Consider the following 19,908-nt stretch of genomic DNA (forward strand, 5'->3'; position numbering starts at 1 on the left):
GGGGATTTTTAAAAACTATGAAATAGTTATTAAATAGAAAAAATAATGACAAGAACTTGAATGTAAACAATTACTGTCCATGAAAGAAGTAAAATATTGAAATAAGTAAGAGCATGAAAGAATAACTTAATAAACTTATTTGTTTCCTAACATTGTAAAGGATATTTACAAAAAATATAATTGTAGCTAGCTATTACTTTAAAGGGTTCAAAAATATTTGGATGTTTTAATTCTTATATTTTACAAAGACTTACTTATGAAGTTAAAGTTCTAAAAACTAAATCTAAAAATATTTTTCATTAGTAATTTCTGAAGTTTTAGAAAATATTTCGCTCAAATACATATATAAAAACTTTATAACTCTCTATGTCTACTGTATTCTTATGCTAAATTATTTAAAACCTTAAACATAACTTAAAGTTATTTTTGTCTAAAAATAGATAACTATCTTAACATCTTTTGTTTCAAACATGTGTATCTGAATTTTTTTATACGTAATCACACTTTCTATAGTTTTTTTCAGGTACAAACTGTAATTATAACTCTTATACAATTGTCATTCCGAACAGCTAATTTTTCAACATTTTATACTAAAATATAAAAATAGAAAAAAGAATCTTATTGTAATTAAAAGTTCTAATTATAGATAGTTTTGGTTTCGACTTATACTTTGAAAAACAGATAAAAAAACATTTTCAACTTTTATCTTATTAGGATAAATTTGGAGTAAACAGTGAAATAACATTTTTAAAAGAATTTTAGGAAACTTGTGCTTTAAATTAAAAAAAAGAAACTTAATCTCAATAAATATAAATTTTCTTTTTTGCTATTAAAGCAAATAAAAATAAAAACAATCAGTCTTTCAACTTAAACGATTTAAACTTAAACGATTTAAACTTACTTTATAAAAACTGAAGCTTCATAACATTTAAACAATATAAGAACATAAGAAACAAGTAGTAGAAAAAAGTGATTTGAGTAGTATTTACAGGCGTGTTGTATCTTGTATTAAATTATAAAGTTAGATAAAATCGTAAAAGTTTTAAAAAACTTGCTTCCAGAAAAAAAAATAGTTAACTTAAATTTTTTAGCTAACATATTGTTAAAACTAAAAAAAATCTATATTATTAACTTTAACGAAAATTTCATAAACTATGTAAACAGACACAAAAGAAAGACAATTTTAAATTATCATTTTGTGTTGAAAATGTTCTTAAGGAATTAAACTCGAAAAAAATATATATTTAAATTTATATTTAGAAAATAAATAACATTTTATCTACACACATTATGTTTTCGAAAACAAATTTGTAACTATAACAGAACTAATATTTGTTCTTTAAAACTTTTTTTTAAATGGTCCTAGTAAAGTTTTTTTTTGTAATAAATCACCAAAAAGTTAAACCAAAATCATCATAGAAGCATAGTTTTTAAATAAAAAGGCGTACATGTATTAATATTAAACACTTTTATACAAAAGAAAAATAAATTACGTTGAACTTTTTTAAACTTTTTCTTTAGTTTTTCTTTATTTCAACATTATTTAGTCTTTTGAGTCAAAATTATTATACAATTAATACTTTTGCTATACATGCAAGAAAACTATTTATTACATTAAAAACTATTTATTTTTAAAAAATACCAAAATAAACTTTTGATTTTTACTTAGTAAAATTTAATTAAGTTCTTTAAGAGATCTTTTAGAATAAGTCAATTTTTGTCCATTTTTCAAAGCATTATATTTAATATTTGAAAAACCTTCATTGTGGTATCACCAACTTATGTTTCGATTTTTCTGTTAATTATTTTTTTATTATTATTATAGTATAAACACAAGTTTGTTTTTAGTAAAGTGATAAAACGAAGTGTAGTAGAAGTATTTTTAATGAATGTTAAATATTTTTTAAAGTTATATTTAAAAAAATCTATTTTTTTAAACTCGTACTGTTATCAAAAGTTTTTAATTAACTTTAAAGCTTGTAGTAAAACGCATGGTTTTTTTAGATTAAATTTTCTTATCTATTTTTTATTTAATATGATCATAATTATTTAGATTATAAGATTTATATATTTTTAGTAGAGCACAATGAATAACATATAACAACGCTTTTTCTCTACCGTTTTCTAGATAAACAAGCTTTACCGTTGGGCTTTGTTTTAGATAGATAGTTACTTTGTTTCATAAATGAAATAAACATACTTGAAGTTCCTTACTACGAACCATCTTCCAGATACGTCAGACTTGTCATCAGGTTGGGAGTAACCTCGCTGTTTCCGCATTCTGTATTCTGGTGACACGGCATGCTCCATTACCTTTCAAAAAAAGTATCAAACATAGATAATTACTTAAGTCTTTAACTAAATTAACTCAAACTTTTAAATTTCGGTAAAAAAAATGTTTAAACTAAAGTATATGAATAGTATTTTATACATAAAATAATTTTCATAAAAATTTTAGCTTTAAATAATAATAGTTTGTTGAACAAAAAGCGAAAAAAAAAAAAAAAAAACTTTTTGCTCAAAAATGTTTTGGTTCAATGACCTGGATAGCAAAAAGACCTCTCGGTCATCGAGTTGCATACCCAAACTTAATGGGAGCGGGTCAGAATGACACAGCGACAAAATGACACGGTCGTCAAATAGACACGATCCGTCACTTTGGCACAGCGACAAAATGACACGGTGCGTCACCTTGGCACAGTGCGTCAGTTTGGCACGGAGGGTCACTTTGGCACGGCGACAAAATGACACGGTGCGTCACTTTGGCACAGAGGGTCACTTTGGCACGGCGACAAGATGACACGGTGCGTCACTTTGGCACAGCGACAAAATGACACGGTGCGTCACCTTGGCACGATGCGTCACTTTGGCACAGAGGGTCACTTTGGCACGGCGACAAAATGACACGGTGCGTCACTTTGGCACAGAGGGTCACTTTGGCACGGTGACAAAATGACACGGTGCGTCACTTTGGCACAGCGACAAAACGACATGGTGCGTCACTTTGGCACGGAGGGTCACTTTGGCACAGCGACAAAACGACACGGTGCGTCACTTTGGCACGGAGGGTCACTTTGGCACAGCGACAAAACGACACGGTGCGTCACTTTGGCACGGAGGGTCACTTTGGCACAGCGACAAAATGACACGGAGGGTCACCTTAGCACAGCGACAAAATGACACGGTGGTTAATAAGGGAGGGAACGATTTGTTGTGAAACTTCAATTTTTATTGGTATGGACAACGATCTTATTTTTCTAGGAAACTTTTCGGTTTCCTGTCTTCTAACCGGTTTTGTAGAATCAGCAACAATCACATTGATTAACTTTAAAAACAAAGACCGCAGGAATTTTCGATCGTGACTTCATAAAATAAAGTGAAACACGTAATGTTTATACCTTCTATTCTCATCGTCGTACTTATAAAAAACATGCTCGTTTTTAAGCAATAGCAAGTGTTAGGTGTGCTTAAAAGCTGTGCTTAATAAACAACAACTAGTTGTTTATACCAAACAACGTTCACAAAGATGCATAAGCAGCAATTTTTTTAACAAAATACGACTGCCAAAATTAACGAAAATTTATTTTTGATTACTTTCGAATGGAAAATCTTAAACACAGTTTAGTACTAGAACTTGAAACGAGTAATAAAAATTAGAAAATGACTTGCCATTTTACGACTAAAAATATAAAAACTCATATAAACATATTATTTAAACTTCAGCAACATTCTGATTTAAAAAATACAACCTTCATTTTAGATCAATCATTCAGTACATCAAAACAATAAACTAGTAGATGTAAATACAGAGGAAAATTTGTTTTATAAACTAAAACTCAGACGTTATCGAAAGCAACTTTTCTGCTGTTGTAATTCTAAATTCTAATGCGGTTCTTATTTTACGTTTTTATGCTTAAAAAAATTTATACTTGCGCTATTTTGGCGACTTAATAGGTTGCAAGATTAAAAATAGAAAATTAAATATTATTTTCATAACAGAGTTAAGACAAAACAGAGTTTTTTAAAACTTTGTAATAAAGCTCAAGAATATAAAGTAGAAGAAATGATTTACACGCAAATTTAAATCTGCTTTTACTGTATCATTATAAAATTTATTTACTGATTTTGTATTAAATACAAATGCAATTAAATCCTTATATGCAATAAAATACTATAATATCTGTCATACTCTAAGTTTATTTTTTTATATGTTAGACTTAAAAGTTTTGTAAAAATAAAAAATACTTAAAGTATTAACTTTAATAGAATGGCTGCAGCTTTAATTAGAAGGCTGCAGCAGCAATGTTGTATGTATAACCTCTTCTAGTGATTTTTTTTTTAAGTGATAAATATATAAATGCGCATGAATGGTAGCATCAGACTCTTAATTTTCTTTCAACTGTTCATAATACTATTTTTAACTTTTTCATAAATTTAGGCTCCAGGTCCGTTTATTTTAATTATTTGCTTTCAGACAAGTTTATAACATATTTTCAATACAGAGTTTTAAGTAAACATCCTAACTTATTATTTTTTGTTAAATATAAATATATATACATATTTAATATAAATGGCTAGTTACTACAAAAGCAGCTTAACTCTGTATTTTTAAAAACTACAGTTAAAACACGCATGACTTATTCTTACTACGAAATAACTCTGTATTAATTTAAATCTTAGTTATTTTTTTAAACAATTCCTGATAATAATTAATTAAACTTAACAACAAAAAATACTAAATTTTATTCATTACATAAATATGAAAAGTCATGAAACGTAAAAAACAAACTTAAGAAATTTATTTTTTTATACTATGACTTAAATTTTAAAGCAATGTAACATATATAGTTTCAAATGTATCAAGCTACTATAGTTTGGAAAAAGTATAATAAATCTTTTGTTTAACTAATTACTATCAAAATTTTACAATTAAAAGTTATATTACTGAAGAAGTTTAGTTTTGCATATAAGTTTGTTAATCCATGCTATCGTGACGCACCGTGTCATTTAGTCGCTGTGTCAAAGTGACGCACCGTGTCATTTTGTCGCTGTGCCAAAGTGACGCACCATGTCATTTTGTCGCTGTGCCAAAGTGACCCTCCGTGCCAAAGTGACGCACCGTGTCGTTTTGTCGCTGTGCCAAAGTGACCCTCTGTGCCAAAGTGACGCACCGTGTCATTTTGTCGCTGTGCCAAAATGACGCACCGTGCCTAAGTGACGCACCATGTCATTTTGTCGATGTGCCAAAGTGACCCTCTGTGCCAAAGTGACGCACCGTGTCGCTTTGTCGCTGTGCCAAAGTGACCCTCTGTGCCAAAGTGACGCACCATGTCATTTTGTCGCTGTGCCAAAGTGACGCATCATGTCATTTAGTCGCCGTGCCAAAGTGACCCTCCGTGCCAAAGTGACACACCGTGCCAAGGTGACGCACCGTGTCATTTTGTCGCTGTGCCAAAGTGACGCACCGTGCCAGAGTGACGCACCGTGTCATTTTGTCGCTGTGCCAAAGTGACGCACCGTGTCATTTTGTCGCCGTGCCAAAGTGACCCTCCGTGTCGAAGTGACGCACCGTGCCAAAGTGACGCACCGTGTCATTTTGTCGCTGTGTCATTCTGACACCCACCCAACTTAATCAATATTATAATGAGCTAAAAATGAAAAAAAATGAAAAATTTAAACTCTAAAACGAAAAGCTCTATAAAAAAAGACTCTATTAAACTTTACAACATTAAATATTTTTCTTAAGAAAAATAAATAGAAAAAAAAAAGAATTTTCCAAAAAATTAAAGAATTTTTACACACTCATATATCTAACACTATATACACATAAATATATATCTAACTTTACGTTAAAAGGTTAAGTTTTTATCTGAAATTTCAATTTTAAAATTAATCCAGAACTTTGCAAATAAATTACCCTGTTATATAATTTAAAAAGAAAAAATATATATATAAATTAAGTTATTTCCTTTTTTTATGTGTGTTTAAGAATTTCGACTCTACTACCAACTTATTTTAACCTATCAAAAAGTAAGTAACAGTAAAATATAACTATAACATTGAAGAAAAAATAAATAAAAATAACGTAAAACTGCAATATTCAAACAAAGTAAAATAAAGCTGTATCCATAAAAAAATTGCTTAAACTAGATAAAAAGTATAGAATAAATATATCATTTTAATTAAGTATTTTGTGCTAAAAAGGTTTTTTCTTTTCTTTTGATAATTTAAGTTGAAAATAAAAATATTTCACATTTGAATAGCTACATAAACTATTGTAAAAATTTTTTTTTTTATAGAATATTTAAGAAGTGATTTTTACAATAACTGAACTTAACTTTTATAAATAAAAACATGAAGATACGTTGCAAAAAAAAAAAAAAAAAAAAAAAACAATAATAATTTTAACAACAATGATATTAACAACAACAAATTTCTTTCCACTAAATCAATCAAAAAAAAAAAAAAAACTCTTTTCTCTTTGAAAAACTTGTCTAAGTCTTAACTGAAATAATAGAAAGAAAACAACATTTGTAAACATAAAAAAGAATAATTTTACTTTGCTCAAAAAGAGATTTTTCTTCAATATAAATTTGCTTGAAACAGTTATCTCAGCTTGCTTTTTAAATACTTTATTTTCTGCTAAAATATAAACATCTATAACTATTCTTTTTACATTTTCATGCAATAAAAAATATAAAATAATAAAGTATATATTAAAAAAAAGTATCTTAAGGAATAGTCTTAAAAATAACTGGACAGAAAATGCTAAAATCTCAACTAAACCAATGTTAATGTAACCAAACAAATCTACTTTCCAACAAAAAATTAAAAAATAAACAAAAAATTGGATATTAAATGAATTACTAAATAGTTAACTTTAACTACAATCTTAGAAATAATTAGATAGAAAATGATAAAATCCAGTCTAAACCAATGTTACTGTGACCAAACAAACCAACTTTCGGACAAAAAAAAAACTAAAATATAAAAAAAATTATAAAAATTTGGATATTAAATGACAAGTACTATTAACTCCTTAAACAAAGTAAAAAGGGAGTAGGAATGATCACTAATGACCTTGAGAATTACTATTTAAAAGATAACTTTTAAGTTCATGCTGGAACTTTCCAAAATGACTTATACTTTTTAAACTTAATGGCAACTTAGTCCACAACTTACTACCTTGGAAGGATAGTGATTTATGACCTATTTTGCTGTTGAATCTAGGTAGGAAAAAATTTGTTTCTGAAGACCTGGTATGATAATTATGTACATTTTTTACACTTTTATAGTAATTTTTAAAGTTATCTGGTAACAAATTGTTGTTAAACTTAAACATAAAAAGACCTAATTCATATAAATACAGACTCTCAACATTTAATATTTTTTTCTGAGATTTTAATTCTCTTACACTGTCATCATATTTCTTATAATGTATGCATCTAAGTGCTCTGTTTATGAGAACATTAATATCATTTATACATTTTTTATTTGCTCTTCCCCAGCACAACAAGCCATATCTAACATTGCTCATAAGCAAAGAATTAAAGATCAAATATAATGCTTTTTCATTTAAGAAGTGTCTGGTTTTATATAATATACCCAATGTTTTTTGTAATTTTGTTTTTATAGTTTCTATATGTTCTGACAACTTTAAATTTCTGTCTATAATTATTCCCAAATATTTATAGCTATTTGTGTTTGATATAACTGTTTTACCCATTTTTACATTAGGATCTTTATTTTTCCAAAAAATATTTTTTGATTGATATAAAATCATGCTTCTGGTTTTATTAAGATTTAATTTAAGTTTATTTTCCATTAGCCAATCTGATACCTTTTTAAGTTCTATGTTAAAATTTTTACTGTCATTTAGATATGTGTCTTTTGTATATGTTTTGTACAACATTGTGTCATCTGCGAAGTTGAGGATGTTAAGACCAGTGTTGTTTTGTAGGTCATTTATATGTATTAAGAATAATAACGGCCCTAATACTGACCCCTGTGGAACCCCAATTTCACATTCTTTACAGGTTGACTCATATCCTCCAAAGCTAACAAATTGTTTCCTTCCATCTAAATATGAGCTGATTAACAGATACATATTTCCTCTCACACCATAACTTTCCAACTTTCTTAGTAAAATATTTCGATCTACACTGTCAAACGCTTTACTTAAATCCAAAAAGACTGCACAAACTGCGTTTCCTTTATCAAAATTTGACATAACCCCTTCAACAAATTCAGACAAAGCTAAAGTGGTGGAATGATTCTGTCGAAAGCCAAACTGAGAATTGTTTAAAACATTATTTTTAGAAAAAAAACTGTACAGGCGACCATAGATTACTTTTTCGATTATTTTATTTAAATTAGATAGAAGTGAAATGGGTCTATAATTTCCTGGTAAAGTTTTTAATCCTGATTTAAAAATTGGTATTACTTTTGAAAGTTTTAGGCTACTTGGATAAACACCTTCATAAAATGCTTGGTTAATTAATTTGCTTAGTAATGGGGATATAAGATTGTTTACTTTCTTAAGGATCTTTACAGATATACAATCTTCACCACTGGCTTTGTTTGGATCTAAACTCTTGATAGTATTATATACTTCAGTTTCTGTTACATCTAACCAAAAGAAACTGTTACTAACATTTTTTATTTTATTAGCTGAGTTCAGAGTATCCCTTTTTTTTGTACAGGTCTGTAAGCCAATATTTGCAAAATGAGTATTTAATTTATCAACTATTTCAACTGGTTTGGTATAAGAATTTTCATTTATATCTAGCTGGTGTGGAAATTGGTTTTCTTGTTTTTTTCTATGGGTTATACTATTTATTATTCTCCAAATTTTGGATGTATTTTTTTCAGAGATTTTAAGCTTGTTTTCATAGTATGCCTTTTTTGATATTGTTTTAATTTTTGTAAGTTTGTTTCTGTATTTTTTGTATTCTTGAACTTTAATTGGATTATTAAAATTATCTTTGCAGATACTTTTGTATAATTTATTTTTTTGTTTTATGGATTTCAATATTGCTTTAGTTATCCAAGGTTTTGATTTTAATTTTAGTTTAGCTTTAGATAATTTTTTATTTGGAACATTTTTGTAAGTTAAATCTTTAATTTTTCTTATTAGGTTATTAAATTTTGTGTCAATAGAACTTTCAGATTGAATTAAATTGTTAGTTTCATGTATGCTAAAAATAAGTGAAGCATCTGCTATAAATATTAGTTTATAAATACTTTAAAATGCTCTAACATGTAAAAGGTTATATATATATTGTTTGATTTTTTGTATAGGTTTATGATAACAGATTTTATATCGATATTTTTAATAAGCTCAGAATTACAGGAGTATTTAAATATGTAAGCGAATTTATTTGTGAAAAGTTTGTATTTTAGTTATTATTATATGAAATGTTTTTAAAACTAGTATTAGACCAAGTTTAAATAAAACCATTTAATATAAGACATCAAAAGCAAGTTTTAACTAGTTTTTTTTTTTGAAAAAATTTCAAATTAACTTGAACATTCTAGTTTCTGTAGTTTTTATTATAAATTTTATATTACAAACTATTTTAGTACTTTAAAACATAAATCATTAAATGGTTAAATATGCAGACTCTATTAACTAGCAATAACATATAAAATTTTTGTGCCTGCTTTTAGCGCACAAGATTTAAATTCTACGATATAAATTTAAGCATACCAGAACAATCTTTGCCCACTGCCGTTGCCATTCCCACCTTGTTTGTGATACTTTATTGAAGGTAGAACCCATCATGGCAATAAGCATGTTAATAAGCAACAATGTCACTACGACAACATAAACAATGAATATTCCCTTCAAGTATTGTTTTTAAAATGTGTTATTTTTATCGTCGAAATAAAGTTGATTAATTTAGTCATAGATAAGAAAAATATTGTATAGTTTAGAATTTAATATTTTAATTTCGATATTTTTATTCATAACCATAATAAACTAAAGATGATAATCATTTATGTAAGAAAAGTATGAACTTTGTGTAAATTAGTTAGATGTTTAGTTTTTTTTTTAACTTTGGTAATATTTTAAAACTTAGCTGTTATGAATTTGATACAAGTATTACTAGCTATATTATACTTACTTGATTTTCAAGGTTGTAATAAATTTAATCGTTAGAAAAAAAAATCAGCATTTGGAAGACTGATTTACTTACAAATAAAAAGTTCTTAAATTAGAGGTTTTGAAACACTAGAACTAAAATATTAAGTTACTATTTAAATAAATGCTTACTAGGATAACTGAAGCTTTTCAAATATAAAAGGAGCCATATTTAGCTTAAGTCAAGCCTGGTAGTTTATAAAGAAATTTATTTTGTTTATCTTTTATAAGTTAATTAAAGTTTAATGATAGTTTTAGCTATAAAAAAAGCTGTACAAACAATGTATGAGTTCAACGAAAACATAAGTTTTAAAATAAAACTAAATTTGTACTTAAAATAAAGTTTACTATGGTCGCAAAAGCTACTTCTGAAAAAAGAAAACTTATTTATTACAATCAATGCTTTTTATTAGCGGTGTTATCAACTCTTTTTATTGGAAAATACTGATTTAGGTTAAATTTAGATGTAGATAAGATTTAAAGTTGTTATAAAGTATTTGTTTTCTAATAAGTATTTCTTTCCGATGATAGCTTGTTAAAAAACATTGCAGTCTTAGCACTATAATAATAATTGGAAAGTATGCTTTATATCTTTATATTATTCTTTTACACTAAATAAATAGTTTAGTAAATTCAAAACATAAACTAAATGTTTTTTGCACTTACTTTTACAGCTAATGGAGATCGAGCGGTATCAAAGTCTGCATAAATATCTTCAAAATTACCCATCGTTAAAATAAACATTCCAATAGCCGATGAAAACGGGTATGAAAAAAGATAGTGGCCAGTTCCTCGAAACATAATGTACATAGCTGTAAAAATACACTTATAAAAGGGTTGTGTTGTAATTAGTCTATATTCGTTTTAAAGTACTCTTTTAGTTAGTTAAAGTGCGTGTTATAATTAGTACCAAAGTTGAAACAGATGTTTTTTATTTTATATGATATGAACTTAATTTTAGTACTTGATAGCAATGTTTTTAACCTGTAAAGTTGTTAAAACTATTTAAAATTTAATAACAAGTTTTCCAAGCGAAAATTCTGACTCAATATAAGATTACGAGTAGTCAGTCGTAAATTGTCGTGAAGTATTATTTAGTTAGATTGTTGATCAATACGTTTTAATATTCAAAACAATATTAAAAAATATTTTAAAATATTAAAAACTTGACTTAATTGAAGTGCTTGCACACAAGTTTAAGAAAAGCTTAAAAGCACAAATTAGTAGGAAAAACTTTAATAAAAATAATAAATTAAAACTTCAAAATTTGCTTTTGTAGGATTTGTAAGTTAAGGATGTTAATTGTCACATTAATATGATTGTGCAAAAATTTTTACGCTGCTTTAAACAAAAAAAAATTTTAACTATTGTCATCTGAAGTTAAGTTATTTGCAACTTAAATTATTTAGTATATAATTCATAGATGCACGTGTCATATAGTTTGTTGTAATATCTATTGATGTAAAGCTTACATTAGCATTGACTAGTATTCATATATAATGTATAAAGTATTTTAATATAAATTCTATTTACAAAATTTTATAGAAAAACCAATTAGTACTTGACATATTTACAAACATTGTGTTGTAGTAGACTACTTAAATATCAACACCAAGATAATAACTTTAATAAATTTAAGACTGTTTTTAAATACATAAAAAAACATTTATATTGATACTTACTACTTGTATCATTTTTAAATTCAAGTATTTATTTTTATTTCAGCAACTAATTAAAATAAATGATATAAAACTTTTATCTTCTTTAGGTTTGTTAAATTTATCTCTGATACTTTAAAATCTTAGTAATAGCATAGACAATTCTCTTATTATAGTATGAAATAGATTAAACGGAAACAACTAACCTTGGGAAAATGCAGCTAAAAAAAGTACGTACAAAATCATAAACCGAATCATATCTCCAATTATCATGTTATAAATAATAGTAACAAACGGTCCAACTAGTTTGAAGCCACTGTTAAATGTTATATAAGTTTTTTTTATACTACTTATATCCTTTTATTTTTTATCAAACAAATAGTGTGCTCTTAAACAAACTACGGCCCGTGAGCCAATTATGATTCGTCAAGCAAATATTTTTGGCCAGCAATTTTCTGTTTCGCTAAAAGCAAATAAAGGTATCTAAAACTTTTATATATAAAAAGTCTATCCGTTTTTTTTAAGCAAACTCCTGCACAATCAAAGTTTATATCATTACTTATCTACTCTTTGAATAACTCTTTTAATAAATCTTTTAAAAAGTACTAGGGCCTGCAGTGTATTTTTTTCAGTAAATCTGACCCTTTTCTCATAAAAATCTGCCGATCCCTGCTCTAAAATGTGAAAATTAATATAAAGTATGTAAATACAATAAATCTGAAAGCAATATTTGTAAAAAATGGCAAGTACAAAATTTTTAGAACAAATAATCTGTTTATGGTACCGAACTTGTTAAATTAAATTTGGTTATCTTCACTTACACAATAAAATAAAAGCAAGTTGAAGTTTACTTTTGTGTCAATTTTCAAATGCATAGCTAAATAAGATAGACAATTCCATAAGTATCATGTTATTAATTAATAAAAATATAAACAACTGTAAAGAAGCACTAAAAAATACAAACAAAAAATAAGATAGACAATTTAATAAAAAGTACAAAAAGTGTTGGAATTTTTAGATTTCACTTAATGTAAGATAATTCGTAAAAAAACATAGCTTTGATAATTAAAACATTTTAAGAATGTCATGAAACAAAAAAAAAATTAAGTTATGAAAGTTGCAGAGGTTCTAAATTTAGACTTTAGAAAATACTTAAGAAATTAAATAACATCTTTTGTTAATTTATACATACTTCAATAATAATAAACGCTAAAAATAAATATAAGTTTATATGTTAATCATTAGTTGAAACAAAACTATATGTATTTGTTGGCACTAAACCTTACTTTTTATAAATTTAATCATTTTCTCAAAACTTCTAAACACTAAAAAATGTAGTAAGAAGCATAAGTATTCTAAATGTTTTAATTATGTTACTAAAATAATTACTTAGAACAAGTATCGTTTTTCAATGATTTTAGTACTAATCAGTAACAGAATTATTATATTTTAAAACTGCATAGAGTTTTTATAATTTAAAGAAAAAGCTTTCTTTTTTAATAAATAACAATGTTTTCAGTTAATTAAACAATATAACTTAAGTCGTCAATCTTAATTTATTTTATCTAACGAAATCATACTAAAGTAAATATAAAACTAAAATTTCATTCAATTTTCAAAATTTAAAATGACACTTTTTAACTATGATTAAAACTTTTAAACAAAAAGAAAGAAATTATTTATTATATCGACATTTTTAAATGCTTAACTTTAGACACTTTATAACTGTTTTTAATTTTTATGAGATAGTACATATCCTAGTCTGAAGCCACTAACTGCATTTTAGTGCATATTTTTACTTTAATATTTATTATTTATTATTTAATTTAATACTTTAATACTTAAACTTTTTAAGTTGTCGGTTTATTTATTTTTTTGATACAAATTCAAAACTTTTACTTAACATTATTGTTTTAAAAAATTGTAATATCTTCTATAAATCATAAACAATAAAGTCTGCAAAAAGATTTGTCTCTAATATTAACTTTATAAACTTTTATACTTATGATTTTTTTTTACCGACAAAAGAAGAGCAGATAAGGTATTCCAGTTGTGATAGCTGTTGTAAGAAAAATTGTTTCAGCAAGGTCAGAGCATGCAAATCTGCAAGGAACTATACAAATGACTGATATGCATGATATTATAAAGCTAGCTTTCATTGGTGCGTTTTTTATTGCCCAAAAATAGTTTTGTATACCTTCTCTTACTCCTATTGAATATTTACTCTGTAGAAAAGTTAAGTAGTGTACATTTTATAAATGTTATAAAACACTATTATCATTTTTTAGTGTACTAGTTGTGTGTAGCAGTTCTAAAAACGTTAGAATACAAAGTTGTTCTGCTTTGAGAGCAAATTAAACTTTTTTTTTTATGTAGTTAAATTAAGCAAAATTAAGTAAAATTAAGTATGAGTTCTTTAAAAACTTAAAAAAGCTTGTAGACTATCAAACTATCAATGGAATTTTAGTCATAATGCTACTGCTTATATTTAGAATAATAAAATACTCATAAAACTACTAGTTTGCATCACTATAGTTTAAAAGCTACTGCAGTATAGTAAATAAGTTGCTGAGGATAATTTTTTTAGACTATATTGAACTACAAAAAAGTAGTTTATTTGATTAAACTAATTTAAAAAGTCTCAAAAGTATACCTGATACCAGTATTCAATAACAGCTACACACAAATAAACGAAGGCCCATAAAAGTACAAGGCATTCAAACACAAATCTAGCAATTTGACCTCCATACAATGGTTGCGGTTGGTACCACAAGTAACACGCATTTGTGGAGTCCTTTAAAGTTTACATGATTATGGAGTCAGAAATAAAAATGGTTTTTAATTATTATAGCCTTGAAAAATAATTAAAGTAAACATTAAAACCTAATTAAAGTGTGACTTATTTTAGAGAAAAACAAAACATTCTTTGAAACAAAAAATATAAATCTGTATATTTTTCATTCATATTTAACTTTAAAAGTATTTGAAGCAACGACTTAAGATTTACTGATTAAAAAAGTTTAAACATCACCAAACCGGGTTTGGTCGCAGAACTACAGCGGGGATAAAGAAGCACAGGTAGATTATAAAGAGAAAAAACCGTTGATAAAACAAACGCTTGGCATACATTTTCCATTTTTCATGAAGCAACTGATACAACAAACCATCCAACATAGAAAGATGTGTCCGTGAACTTGCATCCATAATTATGTTTAAAACTGATTTCACATTTATGTTTCCATCTTTGCTATTTATCTGCCATTTTCAAGTACAGATGAAAAAGGTTAAAACACGAACTTAGTGTTAGAAAAAAAACCCAAAAGTTTTAAAGTTAAATGTAACTATAAACGTTTTTTTCTAAAATTTTTAACGTCAAAATATCAGTGTAAAGTAACATTCACATTACTAAAATCATACTTAAAACTGTATAAAACACTCTACTTGTTCTTCACTTCTTACTATCTGTAGTTATTCAGCTTATTATAAAGTATAAATGTACGTTAAATTGCCATTGAAATCTTTAGAACAACTTTTACAAACCGTGTCAACATCAGTCAAAGGGTATTTAGCACACCATACGTCACCAAAAACCCATTCCATAGATCTTCTCAACTCCATGATATGATCTAGCATATCTTTGTTAGCTAGTTGTGCGGCTAATGTAAGAGGCGTAAGCAACTGTCTGATTTACAATACTTAGCTTGCTTTCGTACTAAATTATTCTAAATTGAATACTTAAAAAAAAAAAATTTTAAGACTACTATACAAACAAGTATTAAACAATCCAATAAAATGTAAATTAAAACCATTTAAATAACCTTTAGTTTTATTAAATAAATAAAACATAACTTATTATTAATTGTATTTCATCTATAAATTTAGCCATTATTTATTTCGGCTATTATCAACAAAGTTTAGATGATTTCAATCGATGATAAACAATTTCATACACTAGAAGTCTTGTGAAGAAGTTATTTACTTAGAACGTGTAGTGAAGTTCATTTTTTATCATTTTTCAATTGAAAATTGTGTAATTCTTTATAAAGTACTTAAAACTTGAAATAAAGTGCTACATTAATAATATGTATTTTTTTGAACACCAACTTATTTTTCATTTCCAACAGTTCTTTTCCCCCTTCTTCGTATGCTACATTGAACATATCCTGTGTTTTTAGGTAAATGTATGTAATTTATTTTGACCACAAACTTTAGATTTAGATAACAAACTTTGTTATTGTGTATAACCATTAGATGTAGTATATTATTTCCATTGTAATCTTGGCAATAAATATTAGCTCCTTCTTTTATTAATAAATTGAAAATTTTCTTATGGTTTGCACATGCTGCAAAAGCTAAAGGATGTTCTCCCCAATATATCAAACTGAAATTAAAACACGTTTTGAAAAGCTTTAAGATTTAAGCAGAAAAACAAAGTAGGTTTATTTACCCTTTATAATTTGTTGTTAAACTAGCAGTAATTGTTTCTGAATCCGTTCTGTCTCTTCTAGTTTCATTTTGATCAGTTGGACTAAAAAATTTACCACAACATCTTTCTTCTATATTCATATTAACCTTTTATGGAAACAATTTATAACTGTTTTAGTTGTTAGTACTAAAAAAATTATTCTTACTATTAAATTTTTGCAGATAACATTTCAACCTTAAACAGTATAATTTTTTTACGTACTTTTTTGCCCTTTTTCAATATAAATCGAGTCATTTCTAAATCCTCATTAGCAATTGCCATATGAAGAGCATTTTCCCCATAGTAATCATCAGTAAGGTATATATCCAAAACTAAAAATTTAATAAAAAAATTACAATTAAAACTATGCGTTATGACATTACTTAAGTTTTATAAGTAAGAAATATTTATCATACCTTAACAATAAAATACTGTTATTTATAATTTTATGAATAATTTATTATGAGTAAAATTATGAACCGGTTTTTAGAAATTTATAAAACATTTATTAAATATAAGCTTTAATTTTCTGAATTAATTTAGGTAAAAAATCTGTACCTAAAGGTGAATAGTAAGAGCTACAAAAAATGTTTTTCAAAAGATATCTTACAGTATAGGGTTTTTTTACTTGCTTAGCCTATAGCTTTTTTGCATTAATAATGAAGCAATCATTTAAAACAAAAAGTGTTATATCTAGTATGTCTTAATAATTGTTATTTTCTAAAGACTTATATTTATACAACAATAAAACTCACGTAATTCAGGGTATATGTTAATTATAGCTTTAGCTAGGTAAGTATGTACTCTAGAATTGTTCAGAAAACAAAGATGTAAAACTGTTTCTCCTAGTGAAGCTCTCTTTTCAACGTTCCAAAAGCATCTTCTTGTCTCCGTCAAGTCTGTTCAAAAAAATTACAATGCATTACTAACACTAATTTTAACAAGTAATTTTTTTTTTTGAATATTTCTTTAAAGAGAAGTTTTTGCTAGTTGGCTAATCTTTGTTTTTTAACTATTAAACCATGTAAAAACTTTAAAGTAAAACTTTTCGAACAAACGGAAAAACGTAGCATACTTTTAAAGTTAAAAATATTGCTAAAAGATGATTCTTGTCGAGTCAAAAAGCTTTTCTTTGAGTCTTCATTGGTCATTGCTTTTGCTTTCCGGACCATGTTTCGCTTTTCAACTAAAAGCTTTATTGGAACTTCTTTTACTTTTCCATCTTCGTACAAGTAAGGTTTTATGTGCTCTCTTTATAAATAAAGTTAAAATTTTCATATAAATTTTTACTTTAAAAAATTACTTTACTTTTAGATACTTTGAAGAAACAAATTGTTATTACAAAATCGTATTTTTCAACGTTACGTACATTATAATCTGTTTAAGCTTCTCGGGGTCTTTGTTTTTAAATGCTTCAGCCGCGGCTTCTACCAGAATACCCCTGTTTTCTTTGTCGTATGCTACAGGAGGCTTTACAAGCTATGAATGTTTTATTACGTATTTATTAATTAGTAAAAGCTTTGTTGTCACACTTATTTTATTAGTTTTATGTCATTACAAGTTATAAAAGAATAAATTAGTTTTAAGTTAACAAGTTAAGCAACTTAATGAAGTTTATCAAATTAAGAAAAACTTATTTTAATTAAAAAAAATATATACAACAGAATATAAGTATTCTTAATAATTTTTTGAGTAAATAAAATGAGTTACTTGTTATAAATTATTTTTTAAAATACTGTAGTATTTTTTGATAAGTAGAACGGCAATAAAACACATAAACTGTTATAACAAAATAAAAAGTGTTAGTATTTATTTTTAAACTAAGTGTTTTACTATGTTTTTTTGATTACCTTGACTTTAGTTTAATAGTTATGAAAGTTGACCATTTTATTACAACTCTTAACTAAAATCAAGTTAAAATATTTAAATAATAGTAAATTTGTAACATTATTAAATGTATTATCAGCACAGCAGTTTAGTAAATTTTGTTCTAAATGTATTTCAATTAGTAAGTTTATTTAGCAAAAGCTCGTTTAAGTTTTTAAAAACTAAAACATTTTTTTGCCGTAATTACAGTTTATTAAAAAAAATTTAATGTTTCAGTTCTAACAAGAATTTAATTATAAATAATTAACAACCTAACATTATAAATTTGATGAGGTGTTGTTGACTGTGCTTGTATATTTGATGAAACTCCCATACTGTCAACTTGTGTCGGTCTCATTATTTGTTGAATTAAATTTCCCATCGTGATAATTTTAGAAAAAATCTAAAAATAAGTCTTAAATTTAAAACAAGATAACCCGGTAGTATTATTTGTTGTGGTAACCGTTTGTTTTTGTAAGGTTAAAATATTTCGCTATAAACTTACACATTGTTACACAACATTTTAAGTCTCCTATATTTTTTTTCTAAAACTATACACAATATACATGTACGAAGCTTGTGAACTTAAACATTTATAATTTTACTTCTGTAATGAAAAAAGTAATGATAATAAACTAAAAAAATACTTTTAATAAAATACAAAAAGTTAAATTACAGTATATCGTCTTTTATGTTATATTATAATTAGCTATCGGTTAGTTCTCTATTTCATTTCACTATTGCTATTCTAAATCATTATTAAAACTATTTTAAAAACCGTATACTGTTTATTTTTTTACATTTTTTTTTATATTTTATATTTTAAAGTTATTACACAATTTTGTAAATATTTATAATAAATTTTTATAAAAACTATATTAACACGCAAAATATTTCGAGCTATAAATAGTTCCATAATTGTTTGATTCATTTTTATAACTACTGTTTACATAAAAGTACTATCATAATTAATCAGATAAATATCCTTTAAAACATTGTTTACAATCACGTAATCTATGTTTTAAACTCAAGAAAGTTTTAAGCAAACTAATATAAAGTTTAAAGCTCTTCTTTAAGTATCAAGAAATAGGAACAATAAAAACTACCAAAAAACTTTTTTGAAACAAATTTATATAAACGCTTCAAAAAATTTACCTTAATTTCTTGTAAAATCTGGACTAACAGTTTATTCAAGTTACATATTTAATTTTTAGTATCCCTAGCAACTCTAGAACTTAAAGATAATAAAATTCACTTATTATTTTTGATACCATTTTGTATACATTATTTGTATTCTAAAAGATAACTTTACTAACATTGTAAACAATATAAATTACTAACAAGTCGAAGTAAAGTGAAACATTCTTATCATTTAAAAAGCTTTTAAAAAATTTACTTGATTTTAAATTTAGTTAAAATGAAACTAAATCTGAAATAATGTTATGTTTTTGAAAATACAACATGTTTTTAAAACAGTAAAACAGTTTATTATTTAATAGTAATAAGTTTTAACTTGCATTTTTCACGACTTTAATAACTAAACTTCAAAAACTATAAAATGAAAAATCACAAATACCAAAAAAATATTAAAATAAACTTTCTTTCTCAAAATAATTTATCTATAAAGTTTTACGACTAACTTAACTAAAACTTTTAAACATAACAGTTGAGAAATAACTTAATCTGACTTTTTTATAAAAATAAAACTTTTTATTCCAAAAAACTATTTTGAACATATAAATTTTACTTAGATATTTGTTTAAAACGACAGTAAA

At 25.7% G+C, this 19,908-nt stretch overlaps 1 protein-coding gene across 1 annotated transcript; it reads right to left on the reverse strand.

Moving 5' to 3' along the window:
• Positions 1 to 1,779: 1,779 nt before the first annotated feature.
• LOC145832298 (transient receptor potential cation channel subfamily V member 6-like) lies at positions 1,780 to 18,515 on the reverse strand. The gene is given in 17 exon segments (XM_082939615.1): positions 1,780 to 1,795; positions 2,201 to 2,313; positions 9,710 to 9,844; positions 10,811 to 10,956; positions 12,009 to 12,118; positions 13,822 to 14,004; positions 14,463 to 14,596; positions 14,839 to 15,057; positions 15,343 to 15,484; positions 15,907 to 15,965; positions 16,030 to 16,183; positions 16,250 to 16,374; positions 16,490 to 16,599; positions 17,023 to 17,166; positions 17,343 to 17,518; positions 17,637 to 17,746; positions 18,411 to 18,515. Coding segments are annotated over 17 exon segments (2,181 nt in total).
• Between the last annotated feature and the right edge of the window lie 1,393 nt (positions 18,516 to 19,908).

The sequence above is a fragment of the Thalia democratica genome, chromosome 3 (assembly GCF_965202585.1).
Source record: "Thalia democratica chromosome 3, ktThaDemo2.hap1.1, whole genome shotgun sequence".
Classification (NCBI taxonomy): Eukaryota; Metazoa; Chordata; class Thaliacea; order Salpida; family Salpidae; genus Thalia; species Thalia democratica.